Source organism: Mauremys mutica, chromosome 1 (genome assembly GCF_020497125.1).
Source record: "Mauremys mutica isolate MM-2020 ecotype Southern chromosome 1, ASM2049712v1, whole genome shotgun sequence".
Classification (NCBI taxonomy): Eukaryota; Metazoa; Chordata; order Testudines; family Geoemydidae; genus Mauremys; species Mauremys mutica.
Genome location: NC_059072.1, coordinates 307194876 through 307218866, shown reverse-complemented (window position 1 = coordinate 307218866; position 23991 = coordinate 307194876). Strand labels below are relative to the sequence as shown.

General features: G+C 41.5%; 1 protein-coding gene across 2 annotated transcripts in view; it reads left to right on the top strand.

Moving 5' to 3' along the window:
* RCBTB1 (RCC1 and BTB domain containing protein 1) overlaps positions 1-23991 on the top strand; it is a 46983-nt gene that overhangs the window by 7308 nt on the left and 15684 nt on the right. For both annotated transcript variants that reach the window (XM_045014071.1, XM_045014081.1), the window contains exons 2-5: positions 11195-11365; positions 12328-12478; positions 14030-14196; positions 18635-18793. In XM_045014071.1, the coding sequence (XP_044870006.1) occupies positions 11222-11365; positions 12328-12478; positions 14030-14196; positions 18635-18793 (621 nt within the window). In that variant the 5' untranslated portion in view covers positions 11195-11221. The remainder of the gene's footprint in view (positions 1-11194; positions 11366-12327; positions 12479-14029; positions 14197-18634; positions 18794-23991) is intronic.

The following is a 23991-nucleotide window of genomic DNA, read 5'->3' as shown; positions in this document are numbered from 1 at the left end:
CTCCCCCATCATGAGCCGGCTGAGCGGGTTGGGGCCGGGTGGCTCCACTTCCTGCCACCCAGTGATTACAGGGCGGGCTTGACCTTGCACTCAGGGTTGAAGGGAAAAGTGGAGTGGATCTGGCCCACAACCTGCTCCCTGCTCAGCACGCCACTGCCTCCCAGTACCTTGGGATTTTGGGGCTAGGGGGGAACTGCCGCCCCCGCAAGCAACTCACCAGTGGGGCAGCTGGGAGCCGTCGGAGGTGGGCTGGGGCCAGGTTGCAACCACTACCGACACCTGTCTTCACGGTGGTATCTATTCTACCCCTACAACCGTTATCTTCTATCGTTCGCACACCTAGAACCGTGAGGTGCAAGGGCAATTCGAACATAAAGACACACTCCAGCCCACACACCAACCCCCCCCCCCCTCCCCCCCACAAGCGCACACGCACCCAAATGGTCTTCTCAATATTCCACTGCCCAACCCCCTGTTGCAGAAGTCCCCCAGGACCGTAGCTCAGGGGGCAGGGCTGGGGCCAGGGCAAATGGTGGGAAGTGTAAGGTTGTAGTGGAACAGAGGGGATGGAGGCTTTGGGGAAGAGGTGGAGTCAGGGGCGGTGGTGGGCAGCATTTCCTGGCCGGCACAGCCAAGCCAGAGGGATTGGTCTGGCCGCTGAGGACGCAGCAACACCAGCCCCAAATTTTACCCCCGATCCCTTCCCCCCATTCCCCCTTCCTGGTGCCAACTACACAGCTGTGTGGTTTTGCATAATATGGGTAAGGGGGGAGCGGGGTAAAGGGAGGACGCCGTGGGTGGATTTAGTCCTTTAATTTCCATTCCATGGACAAATCTGTTTGTAACCTCTTTTCCATAGCACTTCGCATCTTTGACTAGATTCCAGGTCTTGTATTGCTCAAGCTTATTATATTCCTATAGTGTTCACCTCCAGTCTTTTTACTTCTGTGTGCCAAACAGAGTGCGCACAAGAGTCTGTGTCTTGAATCATGTGGGTAGTTAGTCTGCAAATATGCCAAGTAAACTCAGAAGTCAGCCATGAATTGCTAGGAATTTTAAGTGTATATTTACACTGCAGAAAAAGACCTGTGGAAATAAGTCTCTGCGTCCAGATCAGCCAACCGGAGCTCCTGCTACTGGGCTTAAAATAGCAGTGTAGACATTTGGGCTTGGGCTGGGAGCCTGAGCTCCAAGACCCTCATTTCTCCCCACCTCCATTGGGTTTCAGAGCCCATCCGCAGCCCAAACATTTACACTGCTTGTTTTTAGCCGGGTAGTGTGAGCTTGAGTTAGTTGACCTGCGTTTAGAGACTTGCTGCCTTGAGTTTTTGTGTTTGTTTTTTGCAGTTTAGGCATACTTTCCTAGACTGCCATTTCACAGAAAGCAACATGTTCTGTAGTTGAAATTATAATTTGTTGCTGTGAGCCATCATAACTCAAATATATTTAAAGGTAGTAACTCATCTACTGAAGAAAGTTTTTAACCCCCCCACCCCCAAAAAAGCTTTCCTAATGGCTTGTCCACGGAATATACATGATTGACAAATTTGTGCATATAGGAGGAAATCCTAATAGATTGAGGCCAGAAGGATCTGTTATGATGATCTAGTCTGACTTCCTGAATAACACCGGTGAACCCAGCATTCCTGACTCAAAATCCTCTGAGCTAACGAGTTCATCATGTTCCTCTCCCAAAGCATGTTGCTGAACTGAACTTTTTGTCTATCAGTCCTAAAGCACTTGTAGGGTTAAAACAGTGGTTTTCAAACTTTTTTTCTGAAGACCCAGTTGAAGAAAATTGTTGATGCCCACAACCCGACGGAGCTGGGGATGAGGGGTTTGGGGTGTGGGAGGGGCTCAGGGCTTGGGCAGAGGGTTGGGGTGTGGGGGTGAGGGCTGCGGGGTGGGGCCAGGAATGAGGGGTTCAGGGTGTGGGAGGTGGTTTGGGGTTGGGGTGCGGGAGGGGGTCAGGGCTCTCGGCTGGGGCAGGGGATTGGGGCAGGGGTTTACTTGGGTGGCTCCTGGTCAGTGGTGCAGTTTGGGTGCTAAGGCAGGCTTCCTGCCTGTCCTGGCACTGCAGGCCATGCTGCGCCCCGGAAGCAGCCAGCAATAGGTCCAGCTCCTAGGTGGAGGTGCGTAAGCGGCTCCGCTTGGCTCTTGACTGCAAACACCACCAGCCCCAGTGGGAGTGCGGAGCTGGTGCTTGGGGTGGGGGCAGTGTGTGAAACCCCAGGCCCTCCCCCTCCCTCCACCTAGGAGCCAGACCTGCTGCTGGCCGCTTCCGGGGCGCAGCGCAGGTGTCAGAACAGGTAGGGAACTAGCCTGCCTTAGCAGGGCAGCACCGCCGACAGGACTTTTAATGGCCCGGTTGGCAGTACCCACCAGAGCCGTCATGACCCACAGTTTGAAAACCACTGGTGTGAAAGTCCTATATGTAGTTGTTTTGTTGCCACTTTGTATCTAGCAGGAGCTGCTGCTTTAGTTGGGAGCAAATAGAAATAGCATATCCTCTCCAGCCGGAGAGGTCTAAGAGAGACGTTATCCTCTGAATAGACCTTTGCTCTCTTCACATAAACAGGATGTTGGACTCCAATGCTAGAGGAATTCAGTATAAATCAAAGTAGATGGTGTTCAAAGTCAAGGTGATGGTTTACAAGAAATGGTGTGATTGTAAGTATGGTGCTGTGTGTGCAGTCCAGGTTAAAGATTTGTCAACGTTGGTAAACCATTCTGAGGGTTTTTAGATCTTGGCAACTAACTAGCTTCCAATAGAGAATTGTTACTGATTAAGAGAGTCTAAATGCAGGCTCATTGTTTAGCTGTATAAATTACAATAATGTGTGGGCCTTTCTGGTGTTAATTTTGAAAAAAACTTTGTAAACAAGCTTTTGTGGAATGAGTAATAACTATATAGAGACTATATACCAGGGGTGGCCAACCTGTGGCTCCGGAGCCGCATGTGGCTCTTCAGAGGTTAATATGCGGCTCCTTGCATAGGCACTGACTCCGGGGCTGGACCTACAGATGCTAACTTTCCAACCTGCTGGGGGGTGCTCACTGCTCTGCCCCAGGCCCTGCCCCCACTCCATCCCTTCCCCCGAGCCTGCCATGCCCTTACTCCTCCCGGTTTCCCACAGAGCCTCCTGCGCATGTGAAACAGCTGATTGTGGGAGGCGCTGGGGGGCTCGAGGGCGGAAGCTGATGTAGGGGGCTGCTAATGTATTTCTGTGTCTTTTTGGCAGTGTGCAATGGTAAATTCTGGCTCCTTCTCAGGCTCACATTGGCCACCCCTGCTATATACACTTGAAATCTAGGTCACAGATTTCAAATATAATGGCCTAAAGTTAGGCTCCTAAATCCATATGTGGGCACCTAGGTTATTTTTCAAGAGTGACTGAGTATGTAGCAGCCTCCTCTTGGGTGCTCAGCACTCTTGAAAATGAGGTAGGTGCCTTAGTAATGAATTTGGGAGCCCAACTTTAGGCTACTATTTTTGAAAAATCTTTGCTGTAGTCAACTTTAAAAAAATGAATTAAAAAGTAGTTTCAGGTACTAAATTTGCTGCTGAGAGGTCTGCCAACTTCTGCCTTTTTAAAAAAGGTAGGAAAACTGCTAAATATGTTTATTCCTGTTATTGTGTGAAGATCCAGGAACACAAAAGGAGGAAGTGACTATACTGAAAGTACTGTCAAATGCACAAAGTAAACAAATAAAATAAACACACAACTTTTTTGCTCTTTTATAATTTTAGGTGGTGATTGCATTATTAGTCACTTTTTTCTTTTTTTAAAGGGAGATATCCCTTTAAAACGTGTACATGAATACTTATGATTTTATAGCCTTTAAATATCTTGTCAAATACTTAGGGATAAGGTTGTCATGGTTTCATAGCGTGTTTTACATTAAAAACAATAACAAAACCAATTTGCAGTAACTGAGTGTTGAAACTTGTCATGTGCATTGCTCTGCAGCTTAGTGTCACAGTTTACCTAGGATGGCTACTTATTTAGGACTTGTCTGCATTAAAGAATTCCACCAAAACATTTCCACTGGTTCAGCTGCATGGATGGCAGCCCTTCCTATAGGTAAGGTAAGGATGCCAGAAGCTACCATCAGTGCCAAACTAGCTCCTGCAGCTGAAGTGATAGTATCATCAATGGAGAATTTGTTGGTAAAATTCTGGTATAAATGTGGCCTTTGGTTCACTCGAGTTCCTCTGTTCGGTGATTCTTTGCTTCCTCACCCATTATAGACTTTCTAATCTTTTGGAGTTAATGCTCTTTAATTATATTGCTCAAGTGCTTTTTATTGGAGATAGAAATGAAAAGAAATGTAAGCCACAATAGCTGCGTCAGTTTTAACAATCTAAGTTAACAGTGTGTGTGTGGGGGAAATGTATGAAATATTTTCACTGCTGACTAATGGAGAGTAATCCTACCAATATTCATACACTTCTATGAAAGTCTTCATTATTTGTATTACAGTAACATCTATCGGTCTGAACTAAGATTGGTGCCACATTGTGCTAAAGACTATAGTAACATAGCATAAATTCTTTGAGGTGAGGACTGTCTCTCAAGCGAAGTAGACAAAGGGGAAGCAAAGTCTCACAGATTTGAAGTGACAAGCCCAAGGTCACACAGTCCTTCAGTGGCAGAGTAGATCTTATGTTTTTAAAAGTTCTATAAACTGGTCAGGGTGGTAGATGACACTTGCATTCCTAACTACTGAACTACTTATATGCATCTCCTTTTCATTTTTTTCTTCCATTTTGAGCCTACAAAAGGTCTTCTGTGGACAAAGCAGGCTCTTAAATGTGGGCCTTTTCTCTTGCATCTAAATTAATGTAATCTTTCCTTTCCAAATCTTGGGGATTTTTTGAGGTTTTGTGGTAAACTAGCTCTGATAAGAAGAGTTTGCCTAAGATAACTGTAAACACAGAATGAAGCGCAATAGTATAGTTGGACTCTGAGCATTCAGATATCGTGTCTGGCCCCAACCAATCATGACATTAAAAAAAGGGGTTCTTTAATTGTTTTTCAAGCACTTAGTCTTGGGTCTCATTTTCAGGCTTTTCTGCACCACTGTGCGGGCTAGAAACTTTCATCTTAAAAAGCTGAGATTCTCATGTAATAGCTTGGCTCAAGAATGTGGGGCGTCAAGAGAAACACCCACGTGTGAGATTTTGCAGTATCCGGAATAAACTCTTCAGATTTGTATTTTGGTACTTGACCATGTGCTAATATCATAAGCAGCCAGTCCAAATAATTTTCCTGACTTGGCTTATAGTGTTAATCTCATGTGCAAGTAATTTTTAGCTCTTATATAGCACTTCATTGTTTAGTGTTTTTGAACATTTAACTCATTTTCCACGTGGCAGAGGCAAGTGTATTCCCCATTTTACAACCACATAAATTTAATTCGGAGTACCATCAATTTCTGTCACTCTGGCTCCTGATTAGGAATAGTCTTCCTGAGTTGTAGTCGGTAGTTGATGTGTTTACTCTGCACAGGCAGACCTTCTGTCCATATAGTCTTCCATTGACTTCATTGAGGTACCATACAGATACTGGGTCTGCTCACTCAGTGACTTCCTGGATCAGAGCTCTAGTTGATTATATAAAAGCAGCAAAGAGTCCTGTGGCACCTTATAGACTAACAGTCTATAAGGACTCTTTGCTGCTTTTACAGATCCAGACTAACATGGCTACCCCTCTGATAGTTGATTATAGTCCATCACAAAAGTTTCACAATTGTGCAGCTCTCTGTTATCAACAATACTGCATTTAACAGAATGCAGCTACGCAGTCTGATTTAGTGTGATTTTTTTAAACATAATCTCATGTTTTATTGTAGGCTGAGTTTGTAGCACCAGCTATAGTTAAGTTTGCCTGATACTTGACATTATAAGAACTTGATTTCAGTTGCTTATAACTCTTGCAAACTTTAACTGTTCGTTGAATTTTTGAAAAATTTCAGCTAGAACAGTTAATTCATTTCTAAGTATGAGTTGAACAAACAAGGTATCTCTCCGTACTGTTGGGGGGAAAATGCTTACAACCATTTCATTGAGAAGCCCTAGCACTTCTTTGTGTTGGAGTAGAGACATAAAATTTGGCAGTGAGATTGTGTGGTGTCATGGGAGGTGCCTTTTCTTCAAGTATCCTGTACACTCTTGAGATGCTCTGACCCATGCAGCTTGGACAGTGCAGTGTTAGAATGTTCACAAACCCCTCCCCCGCCCTGAATGCTCTAACACGGGGTTGGCAGCCTGCGGCATGTGTGCCAAAGGTGGCACGTGAGCTGATTTTTTTTTTTACTGGCACGCTGACTGGGGTCCCAGCTGCTGCCCCTGCTCAGCTTGCTGCTGGCCTGGGTGAACGGAAACGCAGTCCGGCAGCTGGCTGAGCGGGGCCGGCGGCCTGGACCTGCCACTAGTCTGGAGTTCTGTCCGCTGGTGTAGTATATTAAACTTCTCCCCGTAGGAATGTGCTACTTGTGGAGCACCAGGACTGGCAGTCGTAAGCAGTACACCATAAGAGCACATTCCTATGGGGAGAAATTTAGTACACTACACCTGGGTAGGGAAGGCAACAGCCCGCCCCCTCCCACTTCCCGCCTCCTGACTGCCCCCCTCATGACCCATCCAACCCCCCCCCATGCCGTGTCCCCTGACCACCTTCTCCCAGGCCCCCCCGCCCCCCTCAGAATCCCCTACCCAGGTGTAGTGTACTAAATTTCTCCCTGTAGGAATGTGCTACTTATGATGTACTACTTACGACTGCCAGTCCTGGTACTAGCTTTAGAAATAGGTTTAGATTAACTTTCGGTTTAAAGTAAGTTACTTACACAATACCATGGCAGATTTAAAGATCAAGAAACACTGTTTTAAAGGGTGTTTGTCATGCCTGGCTGTCTATGGCATCTGATGTGCATGTCCAGTGCTGAAATGCTTAGGAGAAAGCACAATATGAACAAGAATGCCTATTTGGGGCCCTCCTCAGGCCCACATAGCTAGACAAGACTTCAGGCTCTTCTGTTACAAGAAATGTTGGATCAGATACTTCTAAATAGATATCAGATACCTCACTTCAGTAAGGTGTCTGGGGTAACTTAAGACTTTGATGTAAATCCGTGTATAAATTTACCAGTATTCTTTCCCAAACCATGGTCATGTAAGGGCAAATCTAAATTACATTCTTTAGACACAGAGAATGCTTTCTGATGGGAACAGAACTAAAGACTTTAGGTCCTCTGCTACGTTGTATCATATGTTGGTCAAGGGTCAAGCTGTCTCTGCCCATTCCCCGTCAGTGGGTCAGATAGTGTATATAGAGGAGAGTTATAAAAGTTCTTCACTCTCTCCTCCTGCAGTTCTTAGAGTTCATTCTACCAGTGCAGTTGCTGCATCTGTAGCATGTTCCCATTATTGAAATATGTAAATATGGAGTTCAGGTCACACTTTCTCTAAACAGTGTGCCTTTTTAGATTTGGCAGCCAGATCTGATGCACAGTTTGGCAAAGTGATACTTCAGTTGTTGTTGTTTAATTAGGACTCAGTGTTCCTACATCCACCTTTAACATACTCCTTGCCAAACTATCCCAAGAGTGGGAATATTCAGAGGACTCTTGAAGGAAATGGAGGTTCCTTGTAACTGTAGTTCTTCGAGATGGACTCTACATATTTCCACTCCCTGCCCACCTTCCCCTCTTCTGTGGTGTCCCAATTAAGGTTATCACTGGATTCTGTAATAGGGGTGGAAGAAACTGAGGCTGCTTGTGTCACCAAGCCCCTTTGACGGCCGTGCCATCAGAATGGGCTAGAATGTTTAGGGAAGTGGGGAAAAGGGTATGTGAGCATTCCAAGAGTGTGAACATGCAGAGTCAATCACCAAGAACTATGGTTACAAGTAACTAACCTTCATTTACTCTATGTGGAAAATGGTCAAAACTTAGCCAAATTACACATTTTTGAAAAAACTCAGACTTGTAAGAGTTTGAAAGCTAAGTTTTCTGAAGATTCTTTATGCACTAAGCATGCTCCTGCTAAGGGCTGCAGGGACTGAGCAGGACTTCTCATGCAATTGCTCCTCTGGGTATGGTGACCAGATGTCCCGATTTTATAGGGACAGTCCCAATTTTTGGGTCTTTTTCTCATATAGGCTCCTATTACACCCCCCCTGATTTTTCACACTTGTCTGGTCACCCTACCTCTTGGTGTCCTGAAACACTATGATATCGGGAACGGGGAGTAGGGGGATTCTCTTCCCTGTTCTCATTACTTCTACTACTGGTGCCCAGGAAGCATGTGGGGGATGGGGAGAAGCCTGTCTTGAAATCAGAGGGATGAGAAATGGGAGAGGCGGGAGAAAATGGGGTTGCAGGGTGGGAGGTTGCAGGAGTCAGAAAGTGAGGGAGGGCGAAAGGGAGGAGCTGAAGGGGGTTGGATAGGAGCTGAGTGGGACAGGATATAGGTTGCACTTCTTAACTGAGTGCTTGACTCTGCAGCTTTAACATAGTCTTTTAGAGATAATAGATGTTATGTTAACAATATTATATCTATGTGACTGTACCCAGGGTCATGAGGCATCTCCCCACCATCTGCCCATAGTGTGAGGAAGTGTTGTCTCTGCCTTCTGTTGGTCAGTTCCTTGAAATCACCAGCCTCTGGCAGTGCAACCACTGCCTTCCAGACCCCTTCAGGCCTTGCTGTCTCTGTACAGGGTAGTTATAGGCATACATCAATCCCTGAGTCTTCTGAGCGTTCCCTGGAGTGTCCAGCCCCTTATCCACTGAGCACTCAAAATTACCAGGCCTACAGTTCCCAAAGGAACAGTAAACACCGACTTATACCTTCCTAAACATTTAGTCTTTTTCACTATAAATACATCTATGTTTATTATTAAAGAACTGACATTCAAGTGAATAAGAACATTGGAAACAAATGATTACATATAAAACAAAATCATAAAATGCTTTCTTGAGACTAAACATAACTAACAGATTAACATCTTGTTTAAAGAAGCTGGTCTTTCAAGGTTCCAAGGTTCTTTCCAGTGTTTTCAACCAAGTGTGGTTGAGATCCCTCTTTCATGAAGCAAACTTGTTGTCTATTTGCTTCCATAGTGAAGGATGCTAGGGTGTCGTCTTTGTCCCCCAAATTACTAAAGCAGCTCTTTGGGTCAGTATTTGGGTCAGAATAGGGTTGTCTCCCCCGCTCTCCCGCTGCTTGCTTCATCCTGTTACTTTTGTCTTTTGAATTTTTCACAATCTTTCATTAGCATTCAGTTTAGACTAGTGAGAAGAGGCCCTTTGTTTACATGTAAATTAAGCACTGTATAGTTCAGACTGTTAGATAACAAGTTCTCTTCTGACAGAACCTGTATTTCATCTTTGCTGGTGATCAGTTCCTAAATACAGACCTTAACATAATTTTGTGTGTGTGTATATATATAATATAGTTGGCACTAAGAGGTTCCTGGGTCATACATGACCAGTGCATACCATAGTGCTGTCATCTTATGGAATGTGCTGGTGCGAGCACAGATCCATGCCCATGAAGTACCAGCCTATCACATAAATGTGGACAAGTACTAACAGCAGAATATCTTTGGAGCATCAGTGCTAACATGACATTTCTTTTGTGTCAGGCCTAAAAAATCTTACATTCTTGCTCTTTTTTTGAGTCTTTTTATCTCCTCCTTGAATCCATTCAGTGTCCATGCGCAAACTAGAGGTGATGAGGGTGGCAGAAATTTGTAAATTATACACAGTGATATTGTTTCTCTGGCAGATTTGATGATACTTTTGTCTTTATCTTCCAATGTTCTAACACAATCCAAAGTGTTTCCCGATTGACCAATAATGACTAGTTGCTCTGCATTGAGTTCGCCAACAGTTTTCATTAAGTAGTCCTGAAGCAAACAGATCATGGTTATGTGCTGTAATTCTCTCATGCTCAAAAATAGTTATTTTTGTCCACAAAGAAAGTTTTAAATCAGCCCTGCCCCCAGGACATCCCCAATACTTAACAAAAACCCCTAACAAGCTGGCATCATGTGCTACTTACATATATTGGGATTTCACACTGTCCAAAATTTGAACTGGGATTGCACACTAGTTGTAGGAGACAATATTTTACTTTTAAGACGGGGTGGGCAAACTTTTTGGCCTGAGGGTCTCATCGGCATTCCGAAACTGTACGGCGGGCCGGGTAGGGAAGGTTGTGCCTCCCGAAACAGCCTGGCCCCCACCCCCTGACTATCCCCCTCAGAACACCCGACCCATCCAACCCCCTGCTCCTTGTCCCCTGATACCCCCCCAGGATCCCTTGCCCCTAACTGTCCCCCTAGGACCCCACCCCCCTAGAACCCCCTAAGTTCTACCCCCGAACCTCTGCCCCATCCAACTGCTCCCTGTCCCGTGATGGCCCCTGGGATCCCCTGCCCCTTATCCAACCCCCCCCCCGTCCCTTTTTCCATGCCTCTCAGAGCAGCAGGACTGGCAGCCGTGCCACCCTGCTGGAGCCAGCTACACCACCGCACTGCCCGGTAGGAGCTCGCAGCTCCTCCACCCAGAGTGCTGGCGGCAAGCGAGCTGAGGCTGCAGGGGAGGGGGGGACAGCAGGGGAGGGGCCGGGGGCTAGCCTCCTTGGCCCGGAGCTCAAGGGCCAGGCAGGACGGTCCCACGGGCCCTAGTTTGCCCACCTCTGCTTTAAGATCTGCTTGTCTTTACTTAAATGGAATATAGGCTTGGAATACTGTTTCACATTTACAAGAGAATTGAATGGAATACAAAAGAAAATAAGATCCAAAATATAGCTGAGAAATCTGCTGCCGCTGAAAGGCAACATTTGCTAGGTTGCATATTTATCAACAAATGGATTTTTTTCAAGTAGAACAGTGTCTTTATCTGTTTTTTTTAAGTAGTTATTAATTCAAAGTAGCCCAGCAGGTACTTGTTTTTAATGACATTTCTCTAATATCCTGTCTAGGGCTAGCTATTCTTGTTCTTCCTTGGTATGCTGTATGATTACACATCTTGTATAGGAATAGAATATTCATTCATCAGAGAAACTAATGTCCCTGTAATTAAGTTTTATGTGGTTTTTTCCTTTCTAAAGAATATCTTGTGCCTTTTGTTGAAAACAAAAAAGCCTTTTTAACAGTGTTTTTTTCTCTTATTATTGCTGCAGAAATGTCAACTTACTTATAGGAATTATATGAAACCCAACATAGTCATGGTGGATGTAGGAAAGTGGCCAATATTTACCTTGCTTTCACCTCAAGAAATAGCATCTATTCGGAAAGCATGTGTATTTGGCACATCGGCCAATGAAGCTATATACATAACCCATAATGATGAGGTAAGTGTATAAGGAAATGAAAATACCTGATCTGTTTTGGGATGTAATTCTAACCCTTTTGAATGCCTGTAAATAAGAAGCCTACAAAAGACACTGCATGTAACTGTGTCCCAGTCTGTGAATGAATGTGGTGGAAATGAATTGCAAATATTTGAAATCTTGCATTGGGACATAACTGGGAAGAGAGTAAAAGGATTCACAATAAAACACTCTTAACAAAAATTATTTTCATTACTATTAATGTCATAGATTAGTAAAGATGAAAAAATAAAAATTTGCTACATAAACTGAGTCTCTTTACATTTCATTTCACTTGAACAGCTGAACTAGACTGGTCAGTTTAACTTCTTGGATCTTACACTAGCACATAAATATAACCGGACAATTATTATGACAAATGTTGAACTTCTTATACCCGATAGTGATATAAAGGATAGCAGCTGTAATAAAAATGAATCTCCAGTCCAGGATGTGCCCCATTTAGAGAGATCCTTTTAAATTTAAGTAACTTTTTTCTGAATCAAAATAGAATTGTCTCAGCTTATTTTATGGAAAGAGAAGAAGTAGTGCATTGCCCTAAATAAGCCTCAGCACCCGAAAGGAGGAGATATTTGGATGCCTGCCTTTAAAGCGTACAAAACACAATAAAAACACTTCTGTAAGCTTTTAAAGACCTATGATTTCAGTAGAAGTATTTCCATTAGGGTTTGTAAACCTTCCTTCTGGTGTGTATTAAACAAAAAATCTAAATTTTGAATCTAGAACTAGTTGTAGAACCCTTTGAACCAGCAATAAAGTTCCATGGATGAAATCTCTGCCCAATTGAAGTTGATGGCAAAACTCCCATTCATTTCACTAGGGCCAGTTTTCACCCTATATATCTATATTTCTGTCTGTCTCTCTCTCCATAAATATGAATCTAAATAGTTTAAAATGCAAATTGTTCTTTTTTTCCCCCCCAGGTGTTTGTGTTTGGACTAAACTGTAGTAATTGTTTGGGGACTGGAGATAATCAAAGCACAATAGTACCAAAGAAATTAGAAGCCTTATGTGGAAAGAAGATTAACAATCTCAGTTATGGAAGTGGACCACATGTTATACTTAGCACTGAAGGTAGAAAACATTTAGTATGTGAAATAATCAGTTACATATTCTATCAGGGTTACCAAGAATGGAAGTGAAGATATGTTGGTAGATTGTTACTTGGCCAATGTGCAGGGTTTGTGTTGCTCTTCTGGGAATTCTGATCCTGGGCCAACAAAGTTCAAAGGCCAGATCTCTCAACTTACATAGGTCATAGCTTCGCTGAAGTCACTTTACACTAGCTGAGGAACTGGCCCAAAGCATACCATGATGGTAACATGCTTAGTCTTCCCTCTGGGATGGAGAAGCTATGTGAATTACTATCAAAATTTAATGATCAGATAACATTTTCCAAACCTGGTGGCCATCAGAATCAAATAGTATGTTCTAGTTTAGTGGCCTTCAACCAACTTTTACAAAGGGAAGAACGCAGGTTATTTCTCAACACTGGGTGGGTAGTAAACAGTGGCAAGGGAATGAATGCATTTTACTTTTTGAACATAAAGTTGGAAACCAGACTCCAACATGAAGTTGTAAAGTTAATTGGCTGACTAGCGAGGCAGTGCTGATTAAAAGGGTCTGGACTTGATGGCTTCAGACCCTAACACTAGACTTTTCTTTGTTTTTAAATTTGTTTTTGAGTTAAATTTGTCAGTCTATTCTTATGTGCTTGTAGCATGTGGCTTCAAGTGTCTGAAATATTATGAATAAAATGATAGACTGCTCACTCTCGCCTCTATATTGTTTGCCTGGTTCCTTTATTTAATGTTGGATTATGAGCACATTGAAATACCTTGCTCAGTTTTTTTTTTCCGGGAAGGGGATATTAAAAAATAATTAACATCAAAATTAGTTAATATGGACTCACTGGACAAAGCCTTCTTTGCCTTGAATTGACAAGAGGCAAGATAAAATCTGTTTAAAGGAAGTCCGGGGAAGGCAGAAAGTCAGAGAAGAGCAGAGAGATTGCTTGAGAAATTCTCAAGGGTGAAGAATGCTGAGTCCAAGGAAGGGACGTGAATATAATGGAGGTCAGGAAATGGAGTACAGGAAATGTCCACTCAAAGTTGCTTCCTATATGGCTTCCCTTATAGAATAGTGAATTCATATAGGAAGCTGGTTTGGTTTGGTTTGGGGAAAATAGCTTTTGTCTGTATTGTCTGATCAGACAGCTGACATCAGTTTTAAATAGTTTATGATATTTACTGCCAATTATAGTTGAGTGCGGGGAGGAAGCATTTTAATTCTGCAGTAAGGTTAGTGAAACCATTTGTTAATGTCCTCCATTATATTCATGTGCTACCGTTTATCTCTCTCAAATAATCCAGAGCTCATGCTATGGTATAGTCATGAATAGTTAGACTTGAGAAGGAAGGCTAAAAACTGTAAAAAGAATAAACTGTAGAACAATTACTACATTAGTCTCGCCACTTAGTTATTCTACTCTCACTTTCACTTATAGCTCTGTCTGTACTTACGCTTTTATAGAAGTTAAAGAGAATACAGTGTTTGAATCAATTAACATCTCAATTAGTTTGGAATTGGTGGGGGTGGTATCATAAACATGCATATTTTGTGCAGATGGTGAAGTTTATGCTTGGGGACATAATGGATACAGCCAGCTTGGGAATGGAACAACCAATCAGGGCATTACTCCAGTTCAAGTCTGTACCAACCTGCTAATTAAGAGGGTGATTGAAGTAGCTTGTGGCTCTCATCATTCTATGGCCCTATCATCTGATGGAGACGTAAGTCTTATATTTTCTCATTTAGCTTTTTCAATAAACCTGGAGTTCCTGAAAGGAATCCGATTGATAGCTTTGGAGACTGAAGTCCTTTCTATCCACAGTACAGGTACAAAGTAACCTTACCATGCTGTCCTACCAATGTGCTTCAAACTCAAGGCACCCTCTCTCCAGGGGTGGGAGGGGTTGTTCATTCTCCAGGCCAATTTTAATTCTTCTTCCCTACAGCGATTTGAAAATTGTGGCCAGTGAGTATTCTTATGCGTTTTTTGTGCATTGGACACCTATTAATAAGTCTGAAACTGGAAAGAACACTGCACCTAAAAAGCAATGTAATTTTGAAAGACTTTTTTTCCCACTAGTATTCCCTATTTGTATAATAGAGAATTGTGCCAGAAATGGTAGACCTTTTCCAAAAGATACAAATTTAAGGTTGCCCTCTGTGTGCGCTGTCCTAGCACTGACACGGATGGGTCAGTCTGTGGTAGTGTTTTGGTTCTCTTTAATACTGTATCTGATTGCTGCATTATTCATTATTGTGGAAGTATTCTGCTCTAATCCACCTTCACATACATTGAGAGGGATTGGGCATAGTTGATTTTTATATCAAAGTTCTGCTTTATGCTACATATGTTGTAGAAAATATATCCCTGCAGAAATGAGTGGAGTCAGGCTTGATTTGTCCATGTCTAGTTACCTGGAAAGTGTAAATCACAAATTTCTTTATGTACTACTGACTAGTCAATGTTTCCTTTTTGATGAGCGTAAAAATGGTATTTTTAGACTGAGTAATCAACCTGATCTAATGCTGTTTTAAGGCTTCATCTGAATTGTTTGATTCTAAAATCAGATTAAAATAGTTACGATGAGGAATTAAAAATAGGCGTAATTCTGTCTATGTACTTGGCCCCCAGAACCATAGTATCTGAGCACCTCCATATCCTGTTCTAATACGAAATCATACTGCTGCCATTATGACACACAGTAGCACATCAATGTCTGTAATGAGGGGGAGGGAAAGTAGATTCAGAAACTAGTTTTTTGCTGATAATGTGCTGCTTTTGAGAGGAGCTTGTGCTTAGGAAAGATCTTGGAGATTTTTCATTTCTTTGCCTTGCATAGGGTATGAAATTTGGACGTGTAGTGCACCTAGTTAGGCAGCAGTGATATGGTCCAAACAAGATAAGATGAGAAATAGGAGAGAGAGTGTTCTACAGGTGCGAAGAATGAGACCTGTAATGCATATTTTGAATATAATGTACAGTTTAAATATACTTAAATACAGTGCTAACCTCCTGAAATTTAAATATTTTATTTTGACCTATATTATGCTGCCTTCTCTTAGTGTTTGACTGAGGCTTTGTTGTTACATGATATGTTTCGTATAATCGGGTTATATAAGGGAACGTGTTATGGAATGATATTTACAGTAAGAATTGGCTGCAAAATTAAATGACTTTAATCTCTGGAATTTCAGAAAGTCTTTGAAGTGTCACATGACACTTCTTGCGGCATTAAATGATGAGCTCTAGAGTAGATAAAGGTAGGTGAAGGGCAAGCAAACCATCAGCAATTGCCAAATTGGGAGAACTGTTGAACAGATGAATAGAGGCAGCTAGTTCATTCCATGGTTTAAAGAGCAGAAGCTGTAATCACAGGTGGCTGTCTTATATGAGAAAACAGTGGCTTAAATTTCACATTCCTGTGGTGGTTTCCTAGGAGGGGAGAAAATATGCTTAAGTTTACTCGCAATTTAACCTCTAGGAACCTTTAAATTTAGAGGCTCACTCTTCCATTATAATTCTCAAAAATAAAGCTGGTAAATAGTCTTCTTTGAAAATGTCTTCATTATAGCTTAACACATAGAGGATGTTAGTTATACAAAGGTTACATTTAATACAGTAGAATCTCAGAGTTACGAACACCAGAGTTGTGAACTGACTGGTCAACCACACTCCTCATTTGGAACTGGAAGTGTGCAGTCAGGCAGCAGCAAAGACCAGAAAAAAAGCAAATACAGTAATGTGTTAAACATAAACTAGTAGAAAAATAAAAGGAAAGTTTAAACAAAAATATTTGACAAGGTAAGGAAACTGTTTCCTTAGAATCATAGAAGATTAGGGTTGGAAGAGACCTCAGGAGGTCATCTAGTCCAACCCACTGCTCAAAGCAGGACCAACACCAACTGAATCATCCCAGCCAGGGCTTTGTCAAGCCAGGCCTTAAAAACCTCTAAGGATGGAGATTCCACCACCTCCCTAGGTAACCCATTCCAGTGCTTCACCACCCTACTAGTGAAATAGTGTTTCCTAATATCCAACCTAGACCTTCCCCACTGCAACTTGAGACCATTACTCCTTGTTCTGTCATATGCCACCACTGAGAACAGCCGAGCTCTATCCTTTTTGGAACCCTCCCTTCAGGTAGTTGAAGGCTGCTATCAAATCCCCCCTCACTCTTCTCTTCTGCAGACTAAACAAGCCCAGTTCCCTCAGCCTCTCCTCGTAAGTCATGTGCCCCAGCCCCCTCATCATTTTAGTTGCCCTGCGCTGAACTCTCCTTCAATTTGTCCACATCCTTTCTGTAGCGGGGGGGCCCAAAACTGGATGCAATACTCCCAGATGTGGCCTCACCAGTGCCGAATAGAGGGGAATAATCACTTCCCTCAATCTGCAGTGCTCGTACTAAAGCAACCCAATATGCCATTAGCAGTGTACCCTTGTTGCCAAGAAGGCTGACTCATATCCAGCTTCTCATCCACTGTAATCCCCAGGCCCTTTTTGCAGAATTGCTGCTTAGCCGATCGATCCCCAGCCTGTAGCAGTGCATGGGATTCGTCAATCCTAAATGCAGGACTCTGCACTTGTCCTTGTTGAACCTCATCAGATTTCTTTTGGCCCAATCCTCCAATTTGTCTAGGTCACTCTAGACCCTATCCCTACCCTCCAGCGTACCTACCTCTCCCCCCAGCTTAGTGTTGTCAGCCAACTTGCTGAGGGTGCAATCTATCCCATCATCCAGATAATTAATAAAGATGTTTGGGCACTCCGCTCGATCCTGGCTGGCAACTAGACATCGAGCCGTTGATCACTACCCGTTGAGCCCGACAATCTAGCCAATTTTCTATCCAATTAAATTAAGATGGATAAAGGCAGCATTTTTCTTCTGCATAGTAAAGTTTCAAAGCTGTATTGAGTCAAAGTTCAGTTGTAAATTTTAGAAAGAACAACCATAATGTTTTGTTCAGAGTTATGAACAACCTCCATTCCTGAGGTGTTTGTAACTCTGAGGTTCTACTGTACCTTGAAATACACCCCCCCACCACCCTCCATATATTCAGTAGGTGTTTAGTTTTAGATTAATTAGAATAGTTAATAAAAGCAAAGGATGTAATATAGTTATGGACAAAACCTCCTGCTTTTTATTTTTTTTTTCATGGTAACGTTATAATGTGTGTGGCTGGTGCTTTTGCACAAAGTTTTTCTCCATTTATCTTCTATCAATAGATATTAAAGTAAAGCGCTCAATTAGCACCAAGAAGGATATGTAGAATTTATGCAAAGGCAACCTCGGTCTTGCAGTTGCAGTCAGCAGCATGTCTGGTAACATCTTTTCCATAAGGGTAAATTTAAAGCAGGACAAAACACTGGATAGTAAACTGTAGGAAATATTCCTAAATTTGCCTCTGGGGATGGACTAGATAACCAAATATGAAATAACATATATTAGAAACTTTAGAAGAGGGGGGAAAAAGTCTCCTGAGGGGGTATATATTTCAAGATCTTTTTAGGAATTTATGAACACAGACAACATCTTGCTTTCTTAATTTGAGACATTTTCAATAGCAACAAATTCTTGTACAAAACAACTACCAAAACCAATACTTCCCTTCATGCAATTTGTATCAAGTGTCATAGCTGCTGAAACTTGTATGGTGAACAAAAACTTCCCCATTCACAATGGCAGGTTGGGGGAAATAAGGAACCCCAAGGACAATTTTTAGACTGTTATCCACCTGAAACAACAGACTGTTAAGAAAAGTGAGAGGGGGGAATTCTGTAAAGCTGGAAAATAAATGACATCCTTCACTGTATTCCCCATTATACTTAACTGTCTTGAATTATATTGGAAGAGGTGTGTTCAAATTCAGCCCACAAAGTTGTATATGTCCTACTGCCACCTTTATCTTTTATACTGGAAATATGTCCCTTATTTTTGACAAAATTTGGATGCTCCTGTTTTGGAATAAGTAATTGGGGGAAAAATGCCATGTTTATACAGTACCAGATCTAGCTCATAATATTTAAATTTAAAAGAAAAAGTCAGTGATTTGGATTTAGCTAGGGTTGGGCAAGTCCTATTTCTTCAGAAGAACCTAGTAGCAGAACTAAACATTTTAGCTCTAAACTATTCAGATATGTATCTCTCTTTTCATGGGCAGGTATATGCATGGGGCTATAACAACTGTGGTCAGGTTGGATCTGGATCTACAGCAAATCAGCCAACTCCTCGCAAAGTCTCAAATTGTTTACAGACTAAAATGGTGGTCAGTATTGCTTGTGGTCAGACCTCCTCTATGGCTGTAATAGACAATGGTGAGGTAAGCTTTCTCCACTAACCTAATAATATAATACATTGTTGTCTGCTTATGACTGAATAGAGATGAGAAATGCTGACATGGAGAACACTTCAGTTACGGAAGATACATCAGTAATTACTGTGGAATTTTATGGTCCACAAGAAATACCTTAGTATAACGGTTCAGCGGTCACAGCTTGAGCATGAACAGTAGGAAGTATCTGCTAAGGGAGAGTTAATTGCGTACTTGTCCAAGCTGTTAACAGGGTTTTTCACTTAACAAAATTCACAGAATGGGTTAACTTCTATAAAAAAGTATTTTAAGTCTCCATCTCCTAGTTACCATTCAGATGCCTTCTTTGCAATAAGAAATAACTTCCAGATGTGGCTCAAAGGTTGAGTAACCAGTTTCCAGTCTCTACAAGATATATTGATCTGTTTGTATTGTAAAGTGTCTTCTGTATTTTTGTAACCTGAGAAAATAGAAAGTCACTGGATCTGAAAGTCTGCAAATTTATAATACTTAGTTCTATGAGACTGGCCATACAAGGTCAGAGCAATGGTCCATCTAGCCCAGTATCCTGGCTTCTGACAGTGACTGGTGCCAGATGATCTAGAGGGCATGAACAGAACAGGGCAATTTATTGAATGACCCATCCCATATCATCCAGTCCCCGCTTCTGGCAGTTGAAGGTTTAGCGACACCCCAGACCATAGGGTTGTGTCCCTGACCATCTTGGCTAAAGGCCACTGATGGGCCTATCCTCTGTGAACATATTTAATTCTTTTTGAACCCAGTTATACTTTTTGGTTTTCACAACATCTCCTGGCAGTTTAGTTCCACAAGTTAATTGTGTATTGTGTGAAGTAGTACTTCCTTATGGTTCTTGTGTTACATGTTACTATCATATACCCTTCTTAGTCATCTCTTTTCTAAGCTAAACAGTCCCAGTCTTAATCTCTCCTCATGTGGAAGCTGTTCCAGACCCTTAATCATTTTTGTTGCCCTTCTTTGCACCTTTTTTTCCCAAAATAATCTTTTCTGAGATGCGGTGACCAGAGTGGCATGCAGTACTCAAGATGTGGGCGGACGATGGATTTATATAGTGGCATTATATTTTCTGTTGTCTTATCTATCCCTTTCCTAATGGTTCCTAACATTGTTCTTTTTTTTCTTTTTTTTGGCAGGAGAGAATTACCGCTCTTTCTTGAACGGTAACAGCTAATTTAGACCCCATCATTTTGTATGCATAGTTGGGATTATGTTTTCCACTGCACGTTACTTTGCATTTAATTTCATCTGCCATTTGTTATCCAGTCAACCCAGTTTTGCGAGATCCCTTTGTAACTCTTTGCAGTCCGCTTTGGACTGAACTATCTTGAGTAGTTTTGTTTCATCTGCAAATTTTGCCACCTCACTTTTTAACTCATTTTTCCAGTTAATTTATTAATATGTTGCACAGCACTGGTCCCAGTACATATCTTTGGGGGACCCTGCTATTTACTGGTCTCCATTGTGAAAACTGACCATTTATACCTACCCTTTGTTTCTTATCTTTTAACTAGTTACTGATCCATGAGAGGACCTTCCTTTTTATCCCATGACTGCTGCCTTTGGTGAGGGACCTTGTCCAAGGCTTTCTGAAAGTCCCAGTACACTATATCCATTGGATCACCCTTGTCCACATGCTTGTTGACCCCCTCAGAGAAGTCTAATAGATTGGTGAGGCATGATTTCCCTTTACAAAAGCCATGTTGACTCTTCCCCAAGAAATCATGTTTATCTCTGTATCTGATAATTCTGTTCTTTCCTATAGTTTCAACCAGTTTGTCTGATACTGAAGTTAGGCTTCCCGGCCTGTAATTGCCAGGATCACCTCTGGAGTCTTTATTAAAACTTGGTTTTACATCAGCTATTCTCTGGTCATCTGGTACAATAGCTGATTTAAAGGATAGCTTACATACCACAGTCAGTAGTTATGCAGTTTCATATTTGAATTCCTTCAGAACTCTTGGGTGAATACCATCTGGACCTGGTGGCTTATTACAGTTAAATTTATCAATTTCTTTCAAAACCTCCTCTATTGACACCTCAATCTGGGACAGTTCCTCAGATTTGTCACCTAAAAAGAACATTTCAGGTGTGGGAATGTCCCTCGCATCCTTTGCAGTAAAGACCGATGTAGAGAATTTATTTAGCTTCTCCACAATGGCCTTCTCTTCCTTGAGTGCTACTTTAGCACTTTGATCGTCCAGTGGCCTCCCTGATTGTTTCGCAGGCTTCTTGCTCTTGATGTTATTAAAATATATAGTTTTTGTCTTTTGTTAGTTGCTCTTCAAATTCTCTTTTCGCCTGCCTAATTATACTTTTAAACTTACCTTGCCAGAGTTCATGCTCTTTTCTGTTTTCCTTCAATTGGATTTGACTCCTAGTTTTTAAGATGTCTTTGTCTCTAACCACATATTTTACTGTTGGTTAGCCATGGTGGCAGTTTTTGGTGGTCTTGCTGGTTTATTTTTGTTTTTTTTTTTATTTGGGATATATGTCTAGTTTGAGCCTCTGATGGTGTTCTTAAAAAGGTTCCATGTAGCTTGCAGACATTTCACTCTTGTGATTGTTCATTTTAATTTCCATTTAATAGTTTCCTCATTTTTGTGTAGTTCCTCGTTTTGAAATTAAATGCTCCCTCTCTCCTCTCCCCCAAGAATGTTTAAATTTAATTACATTGTAGTTGCTGTTGGTTCAGCTATATTCACCTCTTGGAACAGATCTTGTGTGCCACTTAAGACTAAATCATGAATTGCCTCTCCTCTTGTGGGTTCCAGGACTAGCAGCTCCAAGAAGCAGTCATTAATGATGTCTATAAATTTCATTTTTGCACTCCATCTTGAGGTGATGTATACCCAGTTAATATGGGGTTAGTTGAAATCCTTCATTATTACAGTGTGTTCTGTTTTTGTAGCCTCTCTGATCTCCCTGAGCTTTTCACAATCACCGTCACCACCCTGGTCAGATGGCCAGTAGTGTATTTCTACTGTTATAATCTTATTGTTCAAGAATGAATTTCTATCCATAGAGATTCTATGGAACAGTCTCTACTTAATTTTTGATTTTTGCTATATTAGACTTTATGCTTTCTTTCACATATAGTGCCACTCCCAACCAACATAACGTACTGTCATTCCTGTATATTTTATACCGTGTGCCATTGATTATCATTATTCCAACAAGTTCATGCAATGTCTATTAATCAATATCCTCATTTAATAACCAGGTTCTCAAGTTCACCCATCATAGTATTTAGACTTCTTGCATTTCTATACAAGCACTTTGTCGATTTAGTTGTGTGCCGTCATGTGATATAATTGAATGGGACTCTTTCATTTGACTGTTTCACTACAGTTCCTACCTATATTTTTATCAACTTTTATCCTCTCGTCTTTACTAAAATATAGACTCTCCTTTAATAAAACCTCCCCAAAGGACATCCGTCCAAACCGTATGCTCCTGCTGCACCTTTTCCACAGCTTTCTTATGAAGTGCATTTCATCAGTAGCTCTCAAAGTGCCTAAATAACACGTCTGTACTTCAGCACTTTAAATTCACAAAATGCTTCACAGGCATCAGTTAATCCTCACAACAGCTCTTCCCAGAGTTTTATACAGAATTCTTCTTAATTGAATCATAGAAATGTAGGGCTAGAAGGTACCTTGAAGTCAAGTCCAACCACTTGTGCTGTGGCAGGACCAAGTAAACCTAGACCATCCCGGACAGGTGTTTGTCCAACCTGATTCAAAACCTTCAGTGATGGGGATTCAACAGCTACCCTTGCAAGCCTATCTCAGAGTTTAGCTATCCATATAGCTTGAAAGCTTTTCCTAATATATAACCCAAATCTCCCTTGCTTCAGATTAAGCGCATTACTTCTCATTCGACCTTCAGTAGACATGGAGAATGATTGATCAGTGTCTTGTTTATAACAACCCATAGCATATTTGAAGAGGTGTTATCAAGTCCCCCCATCAGTCGTCTTTTTTTCTCAAGACTAAACATGCCCAGTATTTTAATCTTTCCTAAGAGGTCTGGTTTTCAAAACCTTTTATAATTTTTGATGCTCTCCTCTGGCCACTCTCCAATTTGTCTGCATCTTTCCTGAAGTGTGGCACCAGAATTGGACACAGTACTCCAGCTGAGGTTTTATCAATGCTAAGTAGAATGGGACAGTTACCTCCTGTCTTACATACAACACGCTTGCTAATAAACCCCAGAATGTTAGCCTTTTTTTGCAGCTGCATCAGATTGTTGACTCATATTCAATTAGTGCTCATCAATAACCCCCAGATCTTTTTCAGCAGTATTGACACCTACCCACTTATTCCCCTTTTTATTGTTGTGCATTTGATTTTTCCAGTGGAATACTTTGCACTTTTCTTTGTTGAAATTCATTATGTTGAATTCAGACCAATTCTCCAGTTTGTCAAGGTCATTTAGAATTGTAAACCTCTCCTCCAAAGTGCTTGCAACCCCTCCCAGCCTTCTGTCATCTGCAGATTTCATAGCATACGCTCTGCACCGTTATCCATGTCATTAATGAAAATATTAAATAGTCTCGGACCCAGGACTGATCCCTGCAGGACCCCACTAAACACTTTTCCAGTTTGACATCAAACCATTGATAAATATTTTTAAGTAGTCTTTCAACCAGTTGTGCATTCATCTTATAGCTTCCCATATTTCCCTAGTTTCATTATGAAAATGTCATGTGCAACTGTCAAAATCAAAACATTACATCTACTTTTTTTCCTCCCCTATCCATCAGGCTAGTAACCCTTTCAAAAAGGAAATTAAGTTTATTTGGCATGATTTGTTCTTGAGAAATCCATGCTCGCTATTCCTTATATCCCTGTTATGCTCCAGGTGCTTCCAAATTGGTTGTGTAACAACTTGTTTCAGTATCTTTCCAGATATGGAATATGATTTTTTCAGTGTAACTTGTAGTTTTTCTGGTTGCAAAGATTGCATTGATACATATGTTTTCCTGAGTCTGTAGAGGGATTGAAACAACCACACCAAGTATAAATTTATTTATTCATCTCAATAGGATATTAAATGTGACGCTTAACTATGATAATCTAAAAGCTAGCATAGTTAAACTTCCATTTAATACAGTGGTCCTGTGTACTTCAATATACCATGCAATCCCATTAGCTGAAAGTGAA